The sequence below is a fragment of the Carcharodon carcharias genome, chromosome 20 (assembly GCF_017639515.1).
Source record: "Carcharodon carcharias isolate sCarCar2 chromosome 20, sCarCar2.pri, whole genome shotgun sequence".
NCBI lineage: Eukaryota > Metazoa > Chordata > Chondrichthyes > Lamniformes > Lamnidae > Carcharodon > Carcharodon carcharias.
This window is the reverse complement of record NC_054486.1, coordinates 84385246-84403088: the sequence shown is the minus strand read 5'-3', so window position 1 is coordinate 84403088 and position 17843 is coordinate 84385246. Positions and strand designations below refer to the sequence as shown.

The window sequence follows — 17843 nt, the reverse complement described above, 5'->3', positions numbered from 1 at the left end:
ACTTACCAATATCTTCAACCTCTTCAAGAAAATCATTGTATTCTTTCAGAGTGGAAAAGTCTTCTTCTCTTTTGTTGTATCTTCATTTCCAAAGAGGAGTAAACAGGGTTATTAAACAAATTAAACATTTAGATTTTGTTAATTGTAAGCATCACAAATTATTATACATTAGTCAAATCAAAAATTTAAATTTTAAAAATCAATGCATTACAACATCTAAATTTAACATAAAGTTCAGCATTGCAAGCACAAACGATCTAGCTCTGAACATCAGAGAAATACTTATTTCAGGATATAAATTGCTCACCACAACTTGAGAGTGCCCATCGTCAAATTTAGTGAATAATTGTTTAAGTACCAGGTCTTTACAGGGGATTTTCTTAACAAACCGACTCAACTAGTACTGATGTATGTTAATAATCTGGACTTGGAGAGATGCCTGTGTTGATCTAATGGAATCATACACTTGTGGAGCCTACAGAAAAATGCAGTTGAGCAATGCTGTGATGATTCCACAAAGAGCTGGGGAAATATTTAAGGATGCATTAAAATTGTAAGTTCAGTTCTGGTATGAAACAATTTCCTCTTTGTACTGATGCTAAGTTCAAGCAGCTCAAATCCAGAATTAAAAATTTTCTAGAGAATATTTTCATTCCAATGGCTGAATTCATACCATAACCAAAACTGAGATGCAATGCAATTTTTGCTTTGCAGCAACATTACAGCTGTAGCATTAATGCATCCTAAATCAGATTAACAAAAGTGCTGGGACAGCCAACACTACCTGGACTTTGTGTTTTAGGATTGTGAAAGAATCCAACAATTTCAAGATTCAAGATCACTATGGGTGAAGGTAGCCAAACGATCTAAAACCTTAACTAAGATAAATCCTCCTTGGTCAAGTACTGATAAGTATAGGTCAAATCCACAATAAACCAGTTTCAAAGTTGAAAGGCTTCTAAAAAAAAGTTCCGATCTTATATAGTGTGCTCCTAAAATGGCACATCATCAAAACTGGTTTGTTTACAAGCCTACTTAACATGCAACGCACAGAAAGATCGATACAGTTTCTGTATTATATTCTGCACTGTAAATACTTCACCATATAATATCCTTCCCTTTGAAAACTAATCTCACATAGAAAAACGGTTAAGCGTAAATTGAAGGAAAGATAAAATATCAATAAAAGAATAGTTTCCCTTCAACTGCTCCATAATTATGAGCTTGCCTTTCCTGTGTTGTTAAACCTGCGCATCTAACCTTTGACAACCAGTGACAGGAAAGGATATGGATGTTGCATCATACAGTTGTCTATTTCAATCACATGTATAATTTTGTACGTGGAAGTTGATATGTAGTTGATATAGTTAATAACTAAGCAAAATAAGTACTGTAAAGGGTAAATTTTTAACCAACCATCCCAGATTGATGGGAACAACATTCCACAGTGCCTAAAATAAATACAGAAAATGTTGGAAATATTCAACAAGTCAGACAGCATCTGTGGAGAGAGAAATAGAGTTTACATTTCAGGTTAATGATCGATCATCGGAACAAGGTCATCAACCTGAAACATTAACTCTGTTTCTTTCTCCACAGATGCTGCCTAACCCGCTGAGTATTTCCAGCATCTACAGCATCTTGCTTCTGTATTCTCCTATGCCAGCTAGCAGTTATAGCCCCATATAAAATTAATTGGGACAGTCTCTGTCCAAATGCAACACAAAACTTCCATTAATTAGCAATCTTACTCAAGAGAGCCCAAGGAATGGCAGCTGTAGAAAATGGAAACTCAGATTGCCGCAGTGGTTGGTGCAATTTTGAGTTTGGGCTGAGGGACTTTGGTTAATCTGAACAGGAGTTTTACTTTGTACCTGGCTGTACTCGATGCAAACAGTAGGTGCATAAAATAAGAAGAGTTCTATTCCCCAGCACTAACATTCCTCACACTGATTTTAAAAGGCTATTTTTTTAAAATAAACTACGTTTAATTCTTGGAACACATGCAACCATTCTTACCCAATATTAAGAAAGAAGCATTTGCATTTTAGTAGCACATTTCACGTCCACAGGATGTCCCACAAAGTGCTTAATGCCAACTAATTATGTATGAAGCAGTCATCATTTATGTTGGAAACTGTATAAGTCAATTTGCCCTCAGCAAAATTCCACAAACAGAAATGTTATAAATTACCAATTAATCTATTTTGGTGACACAATCTAAGGAATAAGTGACAGGGCATCAGGAAAGCTCTTATTTAAATTGTGTCTTAAACATCCACCTAAACAGCCAGACATTAACATCTCATACTAAGATGGAACCTCCAACAGTGCAGCACTCCCTCAGTACTGACAAGTCAGCCAACATCAGTCTTGAAGCAGGGCTTAAAATCACAAGCTATTAGTTAAGAAGCAAATATGCAACCACTGAGCAAATGTGGCATTTAAAAGCATGCCGTGTACGCTTCTTCTGTGATTAAGTATAACTTGTATGTCTTTAAAGATTAAAATAGTTACACATGTTAATTCACTTTTATACTAATCTGGCATGCTCACATACGATGCATTGATATCAGTACTTAATTCGTGATATTTGGCATATTGGTGATTTCCCAAGATCAATGCAGATTCTGATTGACCAAAGGCTCATTAAAAAATCAGCAACTGCCGGAAAAACTCTGCAGGTTAGTTATGATCTGTAGAGAGGTTACATAAATTGATATTTTGGGTGGGGACCATTGATCAGAACATTGCCAAGAACTGGTAGCCATAACAAATTATTTTCTTCAGAAAGGGAGGCAGAACTAATTTAAAGAAATATAGATTAGTTAGCCATCTGTGTTGGCAAGGTACTAGAAACTTTGCTAAAAGACAAAATAGTGAAACAGTGACAGTAAACATAATTTAAAAATTAGCATGGAATTATAAAATGACGGTCATGTTTAATTAATACTATTGAATTCTTTAAAGATAACAAGAAGCACAGACCTGGCCAATGAAGTGGATGGAACATATATGGGCTTTTAAAAGCTTTTGATAAAGTGTCACACAAGAGACTCATGATAAAGTCAGGGCATATAGAGTTAGTTAGCAGGTTGCAGAATAGCTGACAAAACATAAAACAGATGGTAGGAGCTGAGGAATGCTCCTCAGATATGCAAGAATGGGAAATGGTGTCCTGAAGAGATCAGTGTTGGGACTATTACTGTTTGCTATTATAGGATATATCAAATTAATTTGGACTGAGGAGTTGGAGACACAGTATCAAAATTTTCAGATCATAGAATCACAAAATGATACAACACAGAACGAGGCTACTCCCCTCCTCTTTCCCCATAGCCAATAAATTATTTCCCTTCAAGTATTTATCCAATTCTCTTTAGGATGTTACTACTGAATCTGCTTACACTATTCTTTCAGGCAGCGCAGAGCAGATCATAACAATTCGTTATGCAGAATAAAGTTGCCTTATGTCTTCTCTAGTTCATTTGCTAATCACCTTAAATATGCTGTCAAATTGGGATATAGCTAATAGTGTAGAGGCCTGCACCAAAATATAGCACATGATAAACAGGCTTGCAAACTGGGTGGAAAAAGTGGCAAATGTAATTCAATACAGTGAAGTGTGAAGTAGTTCATTTTGACAGGAGGAATAAGATAGAAGAGCAAAAGAATTTGGGATCACACAAACATAAATCACTAAAAGTAGCAATGCAAGTTGCTAAGGCCATAAATAATACAAACAATACTCGCTTTTAGAGAAACAGACTATAAAGGCAGGGAAGTAATGTTAAATTTAACACTGAAGTTTAATTTAACCTAGGTTCTAAGCACAGTGCATAATTCTAGTCTCCATACTACAAAAAGGATATTGAAGCACTGGAGAAAGTGCAGAAAAGATTTTCAAGGATCGTATCAGAACTGAGAGGAGGCAGTTACCAGGAAACATCAAGCAAGCTGGAGTTCTAAGACGAAGAGGAGATTTTTCAAATAATGAAACAGTTTGATAAGTAGATGTGGCAGAACTACAGGACTAACTACAAGATAGCCACTAACAGATCAAATAAATAATTTAATTATTTTTTAAAAATACATAGTGCTGAGAATGTAGAACTCAGCCTCATAGAGTGGTTGAAGCAGATAGCACTGAAACAAAAAGGGGGTGGCCTGGTGAATATATTTAGGAGAAGGGAATAAGGAACATGGGAGCAGGCTGAAAAGCGGTAATTAGAAGTGGAAGGTGGCTCATGCAGAGTATAAATACTGGCATGAACCAGTTGGGCCAAATAGCATGTTTCTGTGCTTTTCATTACATTCTATTAATGTAATGCTGTTTACATAATTATCTCCACAGATGTTAGCCAACAGGAGGAATAAAATTCTTACATTTTCAATACTTTCTTTCGAATCTCTACCTCCTTGTCCACTGTAGGATCTTCAAAGAGTTGCACTCTGAAGTTGTTCTTTCGTAGTGCTGTGCCACACTCCTGACAGTTTCCAGAACCTCTAACAAACAGCAGTTCCACACAACTCTCACATCTGTTAAAAACAGGGAGTTGATTTACATTAGCTTTTTTTCAAAAATATGTTTAAATACATAGTTCTCATCAGAAAAAGTTAATCATACAATAGAATTTTTCTGATAAAAATCTACTCCGGACCTTAGAAAGGCGGTATTCTTTACAAGTACATCATGGTATATAGAAAGGTATTATAGCACTGACAGTAAGAGGAGCATAATGTAGCTTCTGCTTCAAGGAAAAGGATTAAAATTGTAGCATCCTTTAGTATTCTGCAATCTTGTGAAGGCTTAACTATTTATGATTCAACGTAAATCTTACATAATCGTATATTGCTTTTTGAATGCTTTCCTGGAGACACATTCTTGCACATGCCATGTGCCATAGCTCCAAGAAGGAACAACTTGCCTTGTGTTTCAAGCTCAAAGCTGATCCAGGTATAAATGAAGAATGGTATTTTACCAGTTTGCATTTACATGTATTCAAAGTCTTCACGTTAAATATTACCCCAAGATTATTTAGCAATACAGTTCACATAGCTCCTGTGCATCTGAATGAGTCCCTGTGGATCCAATTGAGTTTGGCAGTTTCTCCATCACTGCCTAGAAATTGTTGGTTATTTGCATCACAAACTAAGTGATAGCAACATCAAGGAACACAGCACGAGGATTAACACAAGTGGGGCTCCCAAGAGCAGTTGGCAAAAATAAAGTTGTGTCAACTAACATGTTACTAGACAGTTTAATACATTAGAGTGGCTCAACAGCTAGACAGTGCAACTTGTATGAACGATTTGGCAACTCATCACAGCTTGAAACCTACTTTGTGTGACAATCCTCCGGTAATGTACAGGAACAGACAATGGAGTTCTTGGACTATCAGATCATAACTTCAATCCACTTGGGATTTGTCGGCAAGCCACTTGAATGTTTGTAGTCATTATACTATTACTAGCCTGAGCAGGAGCTGATGGATTGCATCGTATACAAACAAGACAAATGTTGTGGAACTGTAAACAGCTTTTTTGGTTAGACTGGGATCAAATGTGATTTATCTCAAGGTACAGGGTGCACTTTCCATAGGAAAGCTTTTAAGTTCTCTCTTTTATGGTATGTAATATCTTATTCTGCACTGTATTCACTGCATGACAAGGCAGTGTCTTTTTCATTTATGGCACTTAAACATTACACAACTGATTGAAAAATTAAAATTAAAATTACACCTATGATCTATCCTTTACTTAGATGAGACTGAATGTAATCTGTTTTTATAGGGCCCTTCTATATTCCTTGGTCAACAAATTTAAAAACTCTGAACAGGATACTATGAATTAAGATGTAATTTTGTCACAAAATTGGCACTAAGTCCACTGCATTCTTTGCCTCTTGTTACTTTATTAATTTACCATATTTTGTTAGATTCTTCTGGCAAATATGGACATACAACAAATATCATCTAGAAAAAACAGTGTACCCACTATTGAAGTCAATGGTCACGAAGCTGGGTTTATTTTGCAATTCTCTTTTTGGAATGAGGTAAGGAATAAGGAATTCTTTTGAGCATTTATACGATTAAGGGATGAACTGAGAATTGCACAATTATAAGGGCACATCTACATCATACAGTCCATTTTATAGGACAAAGGGGAAATGGCAAAAGTGGCTTATGTCATGCCATAACTGCCTAAGACTTTTGCAGTCTTTGAAACAATGAGAGATTAACCATAGCTTCATCTCCCATTAAAATCAATGGCAATTGCTAAATTCCTTAATTAACAGTTGTTTTCTCACTGCTGAAACTTAAAACTCAAAAATAATGGCACCAATGGAAAGCCATCTTTTTAACAACAGTGTTGTCTGCATAAACCATCTAAATATCACTTAAATTATTGCAGATTATTTATTGTTTATCTGCTTTCCAAAGCAAAGATGACTGTTTCACTTTGTGAAACTAACTGTTCAACACAAAAAAGTATTTCTTTCAAAAGGTAACATTACATTTAATGGGCGTACAAGCTCTTCAGAGTAAGTTATTTAAACTGGGGTGGGGTAGTGCCCAACCAGGCTCGGCCTAGGGTTGGGGTGAGAGGCAGGCCCGCCGGAGAGCAGGTGGAGGAGTTCCATGTGGGTGGGGGATCCACAATGATGTGTAATAAATACTTTTGTAGCGTATAGAAACATTAGAAGATCATAGATCGCAACCAAATATTATTAGCACAAGTCCTACAGAAAAAAGTACTTTGAAAGTTTTTCAACATTCCGATATAAATATTGCTTTTTGAAACTTTATTGCTTGGAAGGAAGAAATAATCAGTGTTGTGCTTCTCAAACATTTCAGGTATCTACCAATAAATATAACCAATATATAAAAAGAACAAAGGCTACTGCTTATACCAAGGTTTCTAAATTATATGCTATACCAGAACAGAGTCCAAAACAAACTTGAACTTGATAGCAACTTGTTATTTGATAGCATGCTGGTGTCAGGTCCACATAAAACTGCTTCTGGATTTGATTCTGTATTCTTTATTTTTCAGCTACACTGCAAATATCATTATCCAATTCAATGATATCCTGAATGTTTGTGCAATCTTTTGTGAATTCAAAATATTCACCAATAAGACAACTTTAATAAAGCCGTTGCCTCAATTACTGTAGGTCCAGCTTCTAAACAGACCTTCAGTGTTTGCAGAGTTTTGACCTGTACTCATACAGGAAATCCATACAAATTGAACAGATTTCTTTAACTGCATCTTTTCCCAATTAGGAAAAGCGCCACTAAAAATTTTCAAGTACATTTTTGGTATCAATTCTACCTCATTCTTGCCCATCCTCTGAAATAATATCATGTGTGCAATGCCAAGAATTATATTCCCAATTGCCTGTCAAACAATCAATGCATTGAAGACCTGAATCTTTATTTTGACTGTGCGCTGGTAAAAGAACAAAACTCACAAACATCCAAGTGAGCAGCCAGATGTACAGCAAACATTGGTCACTGACTGTGCCTCTTCTGATTCAGTGCTATGCCTACTGCAGTCCAATTATCCAGATAATTTTGGCGTACCTTTGTACCATCAAGATTAACGTGTAAAACAACAAAGTTTACAGTAAACGTCACTAATTTCACTGTTGCAGGAAATTCTGCACCAATGTCTCCAAACAACTAACCAGAGTCACAAAAAATTGCCAATTAACTAAAGGAACATTGCAATGTGATCATTCAGTCCACGAATAAGCAAATCATAATATTTTGGGGACAGGGGAAAAAGAGAGGGGGAAGCAGAAAAGGGATCAGAATCTTCTTACATGTGCATTGGGGAGGGGGTAATTGCAACTACTCAGTGATTTTATAATGTATTGTCCTTTTTTCCTTTATCCTTTCATGGGATGAGGGCATTGCTGACAAGGCCAGCATTTGTTACGGCCCTAAGTGCCCTTGAACTCAGTGACTTGCTAGGCCATTTCAGAGGGCAGTTAACAGTCAACCACATTTCTGGGGTCACATGTAGGTCTCATCAGGTAAGGATGGCAGATTTTCTTCCCTCAAGGGCATGAGTAAATTGGGTTTTTACAACAATCAATCATAGTCTAGCTTTATTTTTTTTATTCATTTATGGGATGTGGGCATCCCTGGCTAGGCCAGCATTTATTGCCCATTCCCAATTGCCCTCGAAAAGGTGGTGGTAAGATGCCTCCATGACCACTGCAGTCCCTGTGGTGTAGGTACACCAATGGTGCTGTACGGATGGAGTTCCAGGATTTTGACCCAGCAACTGTGAAGGGACGGCGATATACTTCCAAGTCAGGATGGTGAGTGGCTCCCAGGTGGTGGTGTTCCCATGTATCCGCTGCCCTTGTCCTTCTAGATGGTAGTGGTCGTGGGTTTAGAAGATGCTGCCTAAGTTATTATTCTAGAGTTATTACTGAATTCAAATTCTTCCAGCTCCCATGTCCCCAGAGCATTAGATCTCTGGATTACTAGTCCAGCAACATTACCACTATGCCACCATCTCCCCTATTGCACTTCTGGGCAATTGCCATGCAAAACTTAACCAGGAACTTCCAAAGGGGATTCCCTATCATGGTTCAACTTCGCCACCGCACCCCACCCCCACCGCCCCCCCCTCCCCAATATGACGCTGGGGTGCTTGGAAGTGAGGGGTCTTTATTTCCAATTTCCACCCTTCTTTCACCTTCACGTAGTCCGTCTCTGGCCCTTCCTTTCCCTTCCTTGCCTTCTCTGTCTCCACTTCTGGAGATAGGCTATTAACTAATATTCACTACAAACCTACAGATTCCCATAGCTACTACAATGACACTTCCTCACATCCTGCTTCACGTAAGTGCTCCATTCCATTCTCCCGGTTTCTCCATCCCCATAGCATCTGTTCCGATGCTGCAGCCTTTCACACCAGTGCTTCTGATATGTCCTTTTTCCTCAACTGAGGATTCCCACCCAGCATGCTTGAGACCCTTCCACTGTGTCTGACCCATTTCTCACACACTCTGCTCTCACCCTTTCCCTCCCTCCCAGAACCATGGTAGGGTTCCTCTTGTCTTCACCTTCCACCCCACCAGCCTCTATATTCAATGGATCATCCTTTGCCATTTTCACCAGCTCCAATGTGATGCCACAACCAAACACATCTTCCCCTGCCCTCCCCTTTCAGCATTCCATAAGAAATATTCCCTCCCTGACACCCTAGTTGACTCCTATGTCACTCCTAACACACCCTGCCTTCCTTACGGCACCCTTACATCTACGCGCAAGAGATGCAACACGTGTCCTTTCACCTCCCCTCTCACCATCAAAGGCCCCAAACATTCCTTCCAGTTGAAACAGCGATTTACTTGTATTTTGTTCAATTTGGTATACAGCATTCGCTGTTCACAATGTGGTCTCCTGTCCACTGGGGAGACCAAGCAGAATGGGTGACTACTTTGCGAAACACCTCCATTCAGTCTGTGAGCATGACCCAAGCTTCCAGTTGCTTGACATTTTAATTTTCTGCCCTGCTCCCACGCTGACCTTTCTGTCCATGGCCTGCTACAGTGTCCCAGTGAAGCTCAGTGCAAGCTCAAGAAACAGCATCTTATCCATCGACTTGGAACTTATCCTTCTGGACTCAAATCGGCTTCAACAACTTTAGGTCATAGCCTCTGCCTCCATTTTGTCCTATTTTTTTTTGCTTTTCTTAGCCTTTTTTCCCCCTTCCTTTCTGTTTTTCTGGTTTGGTCTTATCTTGTTTCTTTCTTTCCCTTCATGTTGCATTCAGATGGTTGCTATGTAGCCATTCAGACCTCATTTAAACACAACTTTTGTTTCTGTTCTTTACCCATTACCATTCTCTTTGGCTGTTGCATCATGAAATATTTTGTTATTTAACCTCCCCTGCCCTCCACCCTAACACAGACTTTCTCTTTTGTTCTTCCAACCACCTCACCACCCTTCCATTGGCTTAAAAATGCTTCCATTTCTATCCTTCTTCAGTTCTGATGAAAGGGTATCTCAACCTGAAATGTTAACACTGTTTCTTGCAACAGATGCTGCCTAACCTGAGTATTTCCAGAATTTTGTTTTTATTTCAGATTTCCAGAATCTGCAGTTATTGACTTTTGTATTGAAGTAATTTCACCAATCTATTTCCAGAATGAGCTAATATCTCTTTTCCAAATATTTTACAATTGATTCTGACTTTAGTCATTATTTCCTTTTAAAACAGAAGCACATGTGATTCACAACAATGGAGAATTTTTAATGAATAGAGAAAATGACAAGTCCAGCTGGTTAGAATGTTACTATTTGTAGCTGGAACTGGACTTTGATATCCCAGTCAATTTGCAACAAGGATTGCCATTCTCGAAATAGCTAGAGGGAAGAGGAACAAAAATCACCCCGTGCCTGTTCTATTTTTCATCTGGGTTTCAGAACATATATTTGATTTTATAGAGTTTTGACATGTCCAAATGTGATTTATGAAATTGTCCAGATCTTCTAATGCTGGTCAAGAAAAAATAAAATTAATTACATTGCTAGGGGTAGCAGGGAAAGTGTGCTCAAAACTAACCATCAATCTTCAAGTTATTTTAATATACAGTAGGTTAATAGATATCTACAAAGCTGCAATTCAATCAAAAAGCAAATGTCATCATACCCAAAAATACAATGTTCAATTTATGTTTCATTGAATTGCTGCTTTGTAAGTCACTTACAGATATGCTGCTTATTACAGGGTCACACACATACCAATTAACTAACTGTTAGTTTCTGGAGAAGTATATTAGATTGTGTGACAGGTTGAAATTACCACCCTTATCCTGCACTAGATTACAGAAGAATTGAATGACAAGTCCGATGTTACATGAAATCAACGGGATAAAGTAAAAATTAAATAGGAAAGAATAGATACACTAAAGGGGTCTGAATTTTTCAGTAAATTAAATTTAATTTTCTAAATTCCTTGGACTTTAAGTAAAAAAAAAACTTTTCAGTTAACCTCCCTATAAATAAAGTGTTGTCAGCTCCACAGAAGCAGCTGATTAGTAAGCAGCTGGTATTTATTTAAGTCGTAAGTTTATTAGTCTAATATATAGAGGCATGGTAGGGCAGCTCAAACCTGTAGAGTAAGCATCCTTTTGCATGTGGAAACTCCAGGACACTTCTTATGTCCTGGGCATCCACATGTTACATTATGAGGTTTATAAGATTGTTATGTTTTGGGACTGTGTCTTTAGTTTAAGGTAAAAATGAAGGTGGTCATGCGGCCTGTACTGAAGTCTGCCTGACAGCAAGCCTGGGTAGTCTGACTGTTAAAGATTAAAAGGGACCCGGATTGTTTTACTGAGAAGAAAGTGCAAGGTGCTTACACTTGGAGACAATGGCAGCAGCCTGTGTGCTAACCGTGGATAGGTTGGAGTCTCCAAAGTCCTAGAAAAGTGTTGAGAATATCAAGTTGTAACCAGTTGCGTTTTAAAGTGTCTATTTACATCCAAGTTAAAAGAGATTTGGGGTCCCAATGATAGCTAATCAGCATTTCTACCTGGATACAAGGTCCACATGATTATCATGAAGACGGGCTTTGAAGGGGTAAGAGTCTAAGATACGTCTGAAAACTCATAGTCAAGGTTAGTTTGCCAGGATCTGGGAGAGGGAGAGCAGTTATGAGCTGCAAGAAGCTGTGATTCACCACACGGGAATGCAGGTGAGTGCTCGCACTCTGATTAAAAAGACCGAATTCACAAGGAATTAAAACAAGGCTGGAAGATTTGCTTTGGTTACATTAAAGGAAGAAGTTCCGGGGAAAAGATCCTCACTGTGAAAGACAGTTCTGAGATTAAAAGTCCCCAGGCTGAAAAAGGAAAAAAAATCAGAAGTAAATTCTTGGGAGCTAAGAATCACCTTGGACTGCTTCCCGGCGAATTCATAGTATATCTATGGAATATATTTTTGCTTAGAAAAGGAAAAGGGGAAGGTTCTATTTTATGGTTTAAAGTATTGGTTGCCTACAAAAATAGTGTTTAGTTATAGTGCTTTTAGATTTTTGTTACAGCCGAAATCTTAAAACTTGAAATCTTGTTGTGTCAACCTATCAGCTATTGACATTTAAAATTAAATTCTATCTTCCAGTTATCAGTCTCTACAGAGATCATAACAACATTCAGGAAGTTTCATCAGCTGCAGCAGCTTGAGCTCTGGGTTTTTTGAGTTTATGGACCTGTTGGCATCACTGTGGTGCATCCATCAGAATGAGTTTCATGGATAGCCCAGTTATTGATGCAGCTTAAGCGTATGCAGAGAGAGAGGAAATGGATGATTGCCAGACAGCCAAGACTGATTAATGCAGGAGTGTCCTGAATGGATCTCACTCCCAAGTCCAACAGAATTCTGTTTTGAATGCTGACAAAACTGATGGTTCCACTGGAGAGTGCAGCCAGAGCCTAGTTCATGGCACCATGGCTGGATCAGATATACAGGAGAGGATGGAGGGGGTGCACAGGAAGAAAATTGGGAACGCAATAGTCATAGGAGATTCTATAGTTAGGGGAACAAGCAGGTATTTCTGAAGCCCCAAGTGTGATTCCAGGACGGTCTGTTGCTTCGCTGGTGCCAGGGTCAAAGATGTTACCAAGCAGCTGTAGAGCACTGTGTGTGTGTGTGTGTGTGTGGGGGGGGGGGGGGGGGGAGTGGGGACACCCAGTGGTTGTGGTTCACAGCGGTACCAACGATACAGGCAAAAAAGAGGGATGGTGTCCTGCAGGCAGAGTTTAGGGGGTTAGGAAAGAAGCAAGCAAGCAGGACCTTGAGAGGTAGTACTCTCCAGATTACTTCCTGAGCCAGGCACGAGTGAGTATGATGCAGCTGAATGCATTACTGCAGAGATGGTGCAGGTGAGAGGGCCATCGTTTCCTGGGGCATTGGGACCGGTTCTGTAGGATACATGAGCCATACAAGCCAGACAGGTTGCACCTGAACAGAGCTGGGACCACTGGCCTTGTGGGGCGATAGTGCAATTGTGGAAGGTTTAAACTAATTGGGCAGGGGTCTGGGGACCAGGAGGTAATATTAGAGAGGAAAACCAAAGTGCACAGAGAATTGGGAGAGGCGGATATCACGAAAAGAGGAGATAGTAAGGTACCCTGCATTAGGTGAGATCAGAGTTAACAGGAAATGCAATGAGGTCTAAATTAGGGTTACCATGCATTCAAATACATGGAGTGTAGTAAATAATACTGGTGAGCTGCAAGCGCAGACAGCCACATGAAAACAGGATGTCATGTCAATAGTGGAGATCTGGCTCAAAAAAGGGCAGAACTGGGTACTAATACAAGGTGTTCATGAAAGATACAGAATGAAAGAAAGGATGACAGGTGGCAGTATTAATTAAGAGAGCATTGCAGTGCTGGAGAAAGAGGATGTGCCTTAGAGCTATATTTAGTTAGAGCTAAAAAAAACAATGCAAAAACCATTAAACTGCTGGGTGTACTCTATAAGCCACCAACAAGTAGGAAAGATAGAGGGTCAAATTTGCAAGGAAATTACAGAGAGGTGAAAGAATTATACAGTAGTTATCATGGTGGACTTTAATTATCGGAATATAGTTGGGGATAGTAATAGCGTATAGGGCAGTAAAGGGCAAGAGTTTCTACAGTGTATTCAGGAGAATTTTTCCAGTATGTTTCCAGCCCAACCAGGAAGCAGGCACTGTTGAATCGGGTTCTGAGGAATGAGTTAGATTATATTCTGTAGGGGAACATTTAGGAGATAGTAATCAACGTGTCATAAAGTTTCGGTTAGCTAAGGAAAAGAACAAGGGGAAATCCAGGGCAAAAATAATTGGGGGAGGGCCAACTTCAAAGGCGTGAGAATGGATCTGGCCCAGGTAAATTAAAATCAAAAGATTGGCAGGCAAAACTATAATGGAACAATGCTGCCTTTAAAGACGAGATAATTCAGGTACAGCCAAGGTACATTCCCACAAAGGAGGAAGGTAAGGAAAACAAATCCGGAGTTCCCTGGGTAACAAAAGAGCGAGTAAGATGAAACAATTACATGGAGTCAATCAAATTAGCTGAAGGCTTTCTTCTAAAACAGTGGAGCCTCAGGAGGTGGCCAAGAAGAATCCTCCATTTGGCACACTTGTTGTAGATGGCTGCAAATGCTTCAATCTCATCTTTTGCACTCAAGTGCTGGGTTCCAGTGAGATCTTTAATTGTTCACCACTATTCATGACTAGATATGGCAGGAATGATCCACTGTTTGTTGAATCGCTTAGCTCTGTCTATAGCAGGTTTGTCCATCGTATGGTCTGTAGGCTGTAACTCCTCTATGTGGCCCCTGAAGCCAGTTTTCAAAGTTCCAGTCAAACAGGTGAGTTTCAATGGAGGATTCAGCATGGAGTTGCTCCTCCAGTCACAGGCCTTTTTTCTCCAGCATTTGCAGCTGATGGGCTCACAACGAGGGAGAGAAACAGTCTCTGACTGGAGGAGCAACAAATGCCAGTGTTGGTGAATGTGCCAAGGGCCGGCAGGCCCAGGGAGGGCGGAGCCCCGGCAGGCCAGGGGAGGGCACTGTGCCATGGTGAGTATGTGGGAGACCGTGCCTTGGTATGTGGGAGTGAGAAATAGAGTGTGTGCAAGGGAGTGTGAGACACCGAGTGACTGAGCATGTGTTGGGGGCGAAGGGGGAAGAGTTCGAGAGACCAAGTGACTGAGTGTGTGGGGGAGGGTGTGGGGAGTACGAGAGACCAAGTAACTGAGTGCATGGGATGGGGGGGTGGGGTAATGGGAGTGCCAGAGATTGAGTGACTGAGCGTCTGGGGGCAGTGGAGTGTAAATCTGTCTTGTACCCAGTTTCAGGTTTCTCACTCACTCTCACCGCCACACACCAACACGTTTACACACACACCAAGTCACAGTGGTTGAGGGTGAGTAAGTGAGCACGCTGTGTCAGTGAGTGAGCAGACACACACACTCTGACCCTCTCACACTCTGGTCATTTTTATTAATTATTCTTTTTCAACTTAACAATTTATTACAATGACATTGCTGTAATTTTGCTCAGCAATTGTTTCTTTTCTTAAATCCTCAACATTTTTCTCAAATTCAGTTTATTGCTGTGTCAAACCTTATCTTTCCAAAAAATTGCTCATCAGCTCCTTGGGTTAGAAAAATATGCAAATGTGGCCCCCCGTGCGAAAAGGTTGGACAAGCCTGGTCTATAGCATGCCACTTAGCATGTATGTAGTCCCATATTGTAGCTTCAACAGGCTGGTACATCTTTTTTGGTCAGTCACAAACCAGGATCTTATATGAGTCAATGGGTATGTTTGACCACTTCAGGGATGCTCCAAGGACATCACTAAAGCATTTCTGCTGTCCTCCTATGAGTCTCCTACCAAGACCAAGTTCTGAGTTGAGCAATTGCTTCAGGGCATATGAAAGCCATGTCCCAGCCAGCAGAGTTGGATCTGACTGATCAGTGCCTTGATACTAGATAAGTTGGCTTGGGAGAGGGGGCTGCTGTTGGACTGTTTATCTTGCCACTGAATTTGGAGGATCCTTCGCCAATAAGTGCCTGATGTAGGCCATCCAAACCTCCAAAGCATAGAGGAGTGAGGGGATCACTGCTGCCTGGTAAACCATGGCCTTAGTCTTGGGTTTAAGATCCTGGTCCTCAAATACACACACATACATACAAACAAACATACCAATAAGGAGTAGTAGGCCACTCGGCCCCTCGAGCCTGCTCCACTATTGAATAAGATCATGTCTGATCTGATTGTAACCTCAACCTCACATCCCTACCTACCCATAATAACCTTTCACCCCTTGTTAATCAAGAATCTATCTAACCCAGCCTTAAAGATATTCAAACACTCTGCTTCCACCTTTTGAGGAAGAGAATTCCAAAGACTCTCAACCCTCAGGGAAAAAAAAATTCTCATCTGTTTTAAATGGGCGATCCCTTATTTTTAAACTGTGAACCGTAGTTCTAGATTCTTCCACAAGAGGAAACATACTCTCCATATCCAGCTTGTCAAGACCCCTCAGAATCTTTGATCAAGCCATAGAAACATAGAAAATAGGAGTGGGCCATTCGGCCCTTCGAGCCTGCTCCATCATTCATAATGATCATGGCTGATCATCCAACTCAACAGCCTGCTCCCACTTTCTCCTCATAATCTTTGATCCCTTTCGCCTCAAGAGCAATATCTAACTCCTTCTTGAAAACATACAATGTTTTGGCCTCAACTACTTTGTGTGGTAGCAAATTCCACAGGCTCACAACTCTCTGGGTGAAGAAGTTTCCCCTCATCTCAGTCCTAAATGGTCTACCCCATATCCTCAGACTGTGACCTCTGGTTCTGGACTCCCCCACCATCGGGAACATCCTACCTGCATCTACCCTCTCTAGTCCTGCTAGAATTTTAAAAGGCTTCTATGAGATCCCCTCTCATTCTCCTGAACTCCAGCAAATATAATCCTAACTGACTCAATCTCTCCTCATATGTCAGTCCCGCCATCCCAGGAATCAGTCTGGTAAATGTTCGCTGCAATCCCTCTATAGCAAGAACACCCTTCCTCAGATATGGAGACCAAAACTGCACACAATATTCCAGGTGTGGTCTCACCAGGGCCCTCTTACTTACTCTTCTAAATGCCAGTGGGTACAAGCCTAATCTGTCCAACCTTTCCTCATTAGACATCCCGCCCATTCCAGGTATTAGTCTGGTACACCTTCTTTGAACTGCTTCTGATGCATTTACATCTTTCCTCAAATAAGGGGACCAATACGGTACACAGTACTCCAGATGTGGTCTCACCAGTGCCCTGTACAACTGAAGCATAACCTCCCTACTTTTGTAATCAATTCCTCTCCCAATAAATGATAAAATTATCTTAACTTTCCTAATTACTTGCTGAACCTGCATATTAGCCTTTTGTGATTCTTGCTCTAGGACATCCAGATCCCTCTGCATCTCAGAGCTCTGCAATCTTTCACAATTTAAATAATAAGCTTATTTTTTATTCTTCCTGCCAAAATGGACAATTTTACATTTGCCCACATTATACTCCATTTGCCAGATCCTTGCCTGCTCACTTAATTTATGTACCTTTGTAGTCTCTTTATGTCTTCTTCACAATTTACTTTCCTACCTATCTTTGTGTCGTCAGTAAACTTAGCAACCATACCTTTGGTCCCTTCATCCAAGACATTTATGTAAATATAAAAAGTTGAGGCCCCAGGACTGATCCCCATGGCATACCACTCACCACATCCTGCCAACCAGAAAAGACCTATTTATGCCACTCTCTGCTTCCTTTTAGCAAGCTAATTTTCTATCCATGCCAATATGTTAGCCCCATATCATGAGCTTTTATTTTCTGCAATAACCTTTGATGTGTCACCTTATCAAATGCCTTCTGGAAATCTAAGTACATCCACCGGTTCTCCTTATCCACAGCACATGTGACTCCTTCAAATAACTCTAATAACTTGGAGAAAACATGATTTCCCTTTCACACAACCATGCTGACTCTACCTGATTGCCTTGAATTTTACTAAGTGCCCTTCCAGAACATCTTAAATAATAGCTTCTACCATTTTCCCTATGACAGATGTTAGGCTAACTAGCCTGTAGTTTCCTGCTTTCTGGCTCCCTCCCATTTTGAATGGAGGAGCTGCATTTGCTATTTTCCAATCTAATGGAACCTTCCCCAAATCTAGGGAATTTTGAACCTTAAAATTGGCTGAACTGGCACATCCGAGTCAATGCTAGAATACAAAGTTTCAAACTGAAATATGCACATGGAAATACAC

General features: G+C 40.1%; 1 protein-coding gene across 1 annotated transcript in view; it reads right to left on the bottom strand.

Annotated features, from left to right (window-relative positions):
• Positions 1-17843, bottom strand: part of mnat1 (MNAT1 component of CDK activating kinase) — a 174102-nt gene that overhangs the window by 141538 nt on the left and 14721 nt on the right. Inside the window, exons 2-3 of the mRNA XM_041214862.1 lie at positions 4387-4539; positions 7-80 (exon numbers count right to left, since the gene is read on the bottom strand). Of these exons, the coding sequence (XP_041070796.1) occupies positions 7-80; positions 4387-4539 (227 nt within the window). The remainder of the gene's footprint in view (positions 1-6; positions 81-4386; positions 4540-17843) is intronic.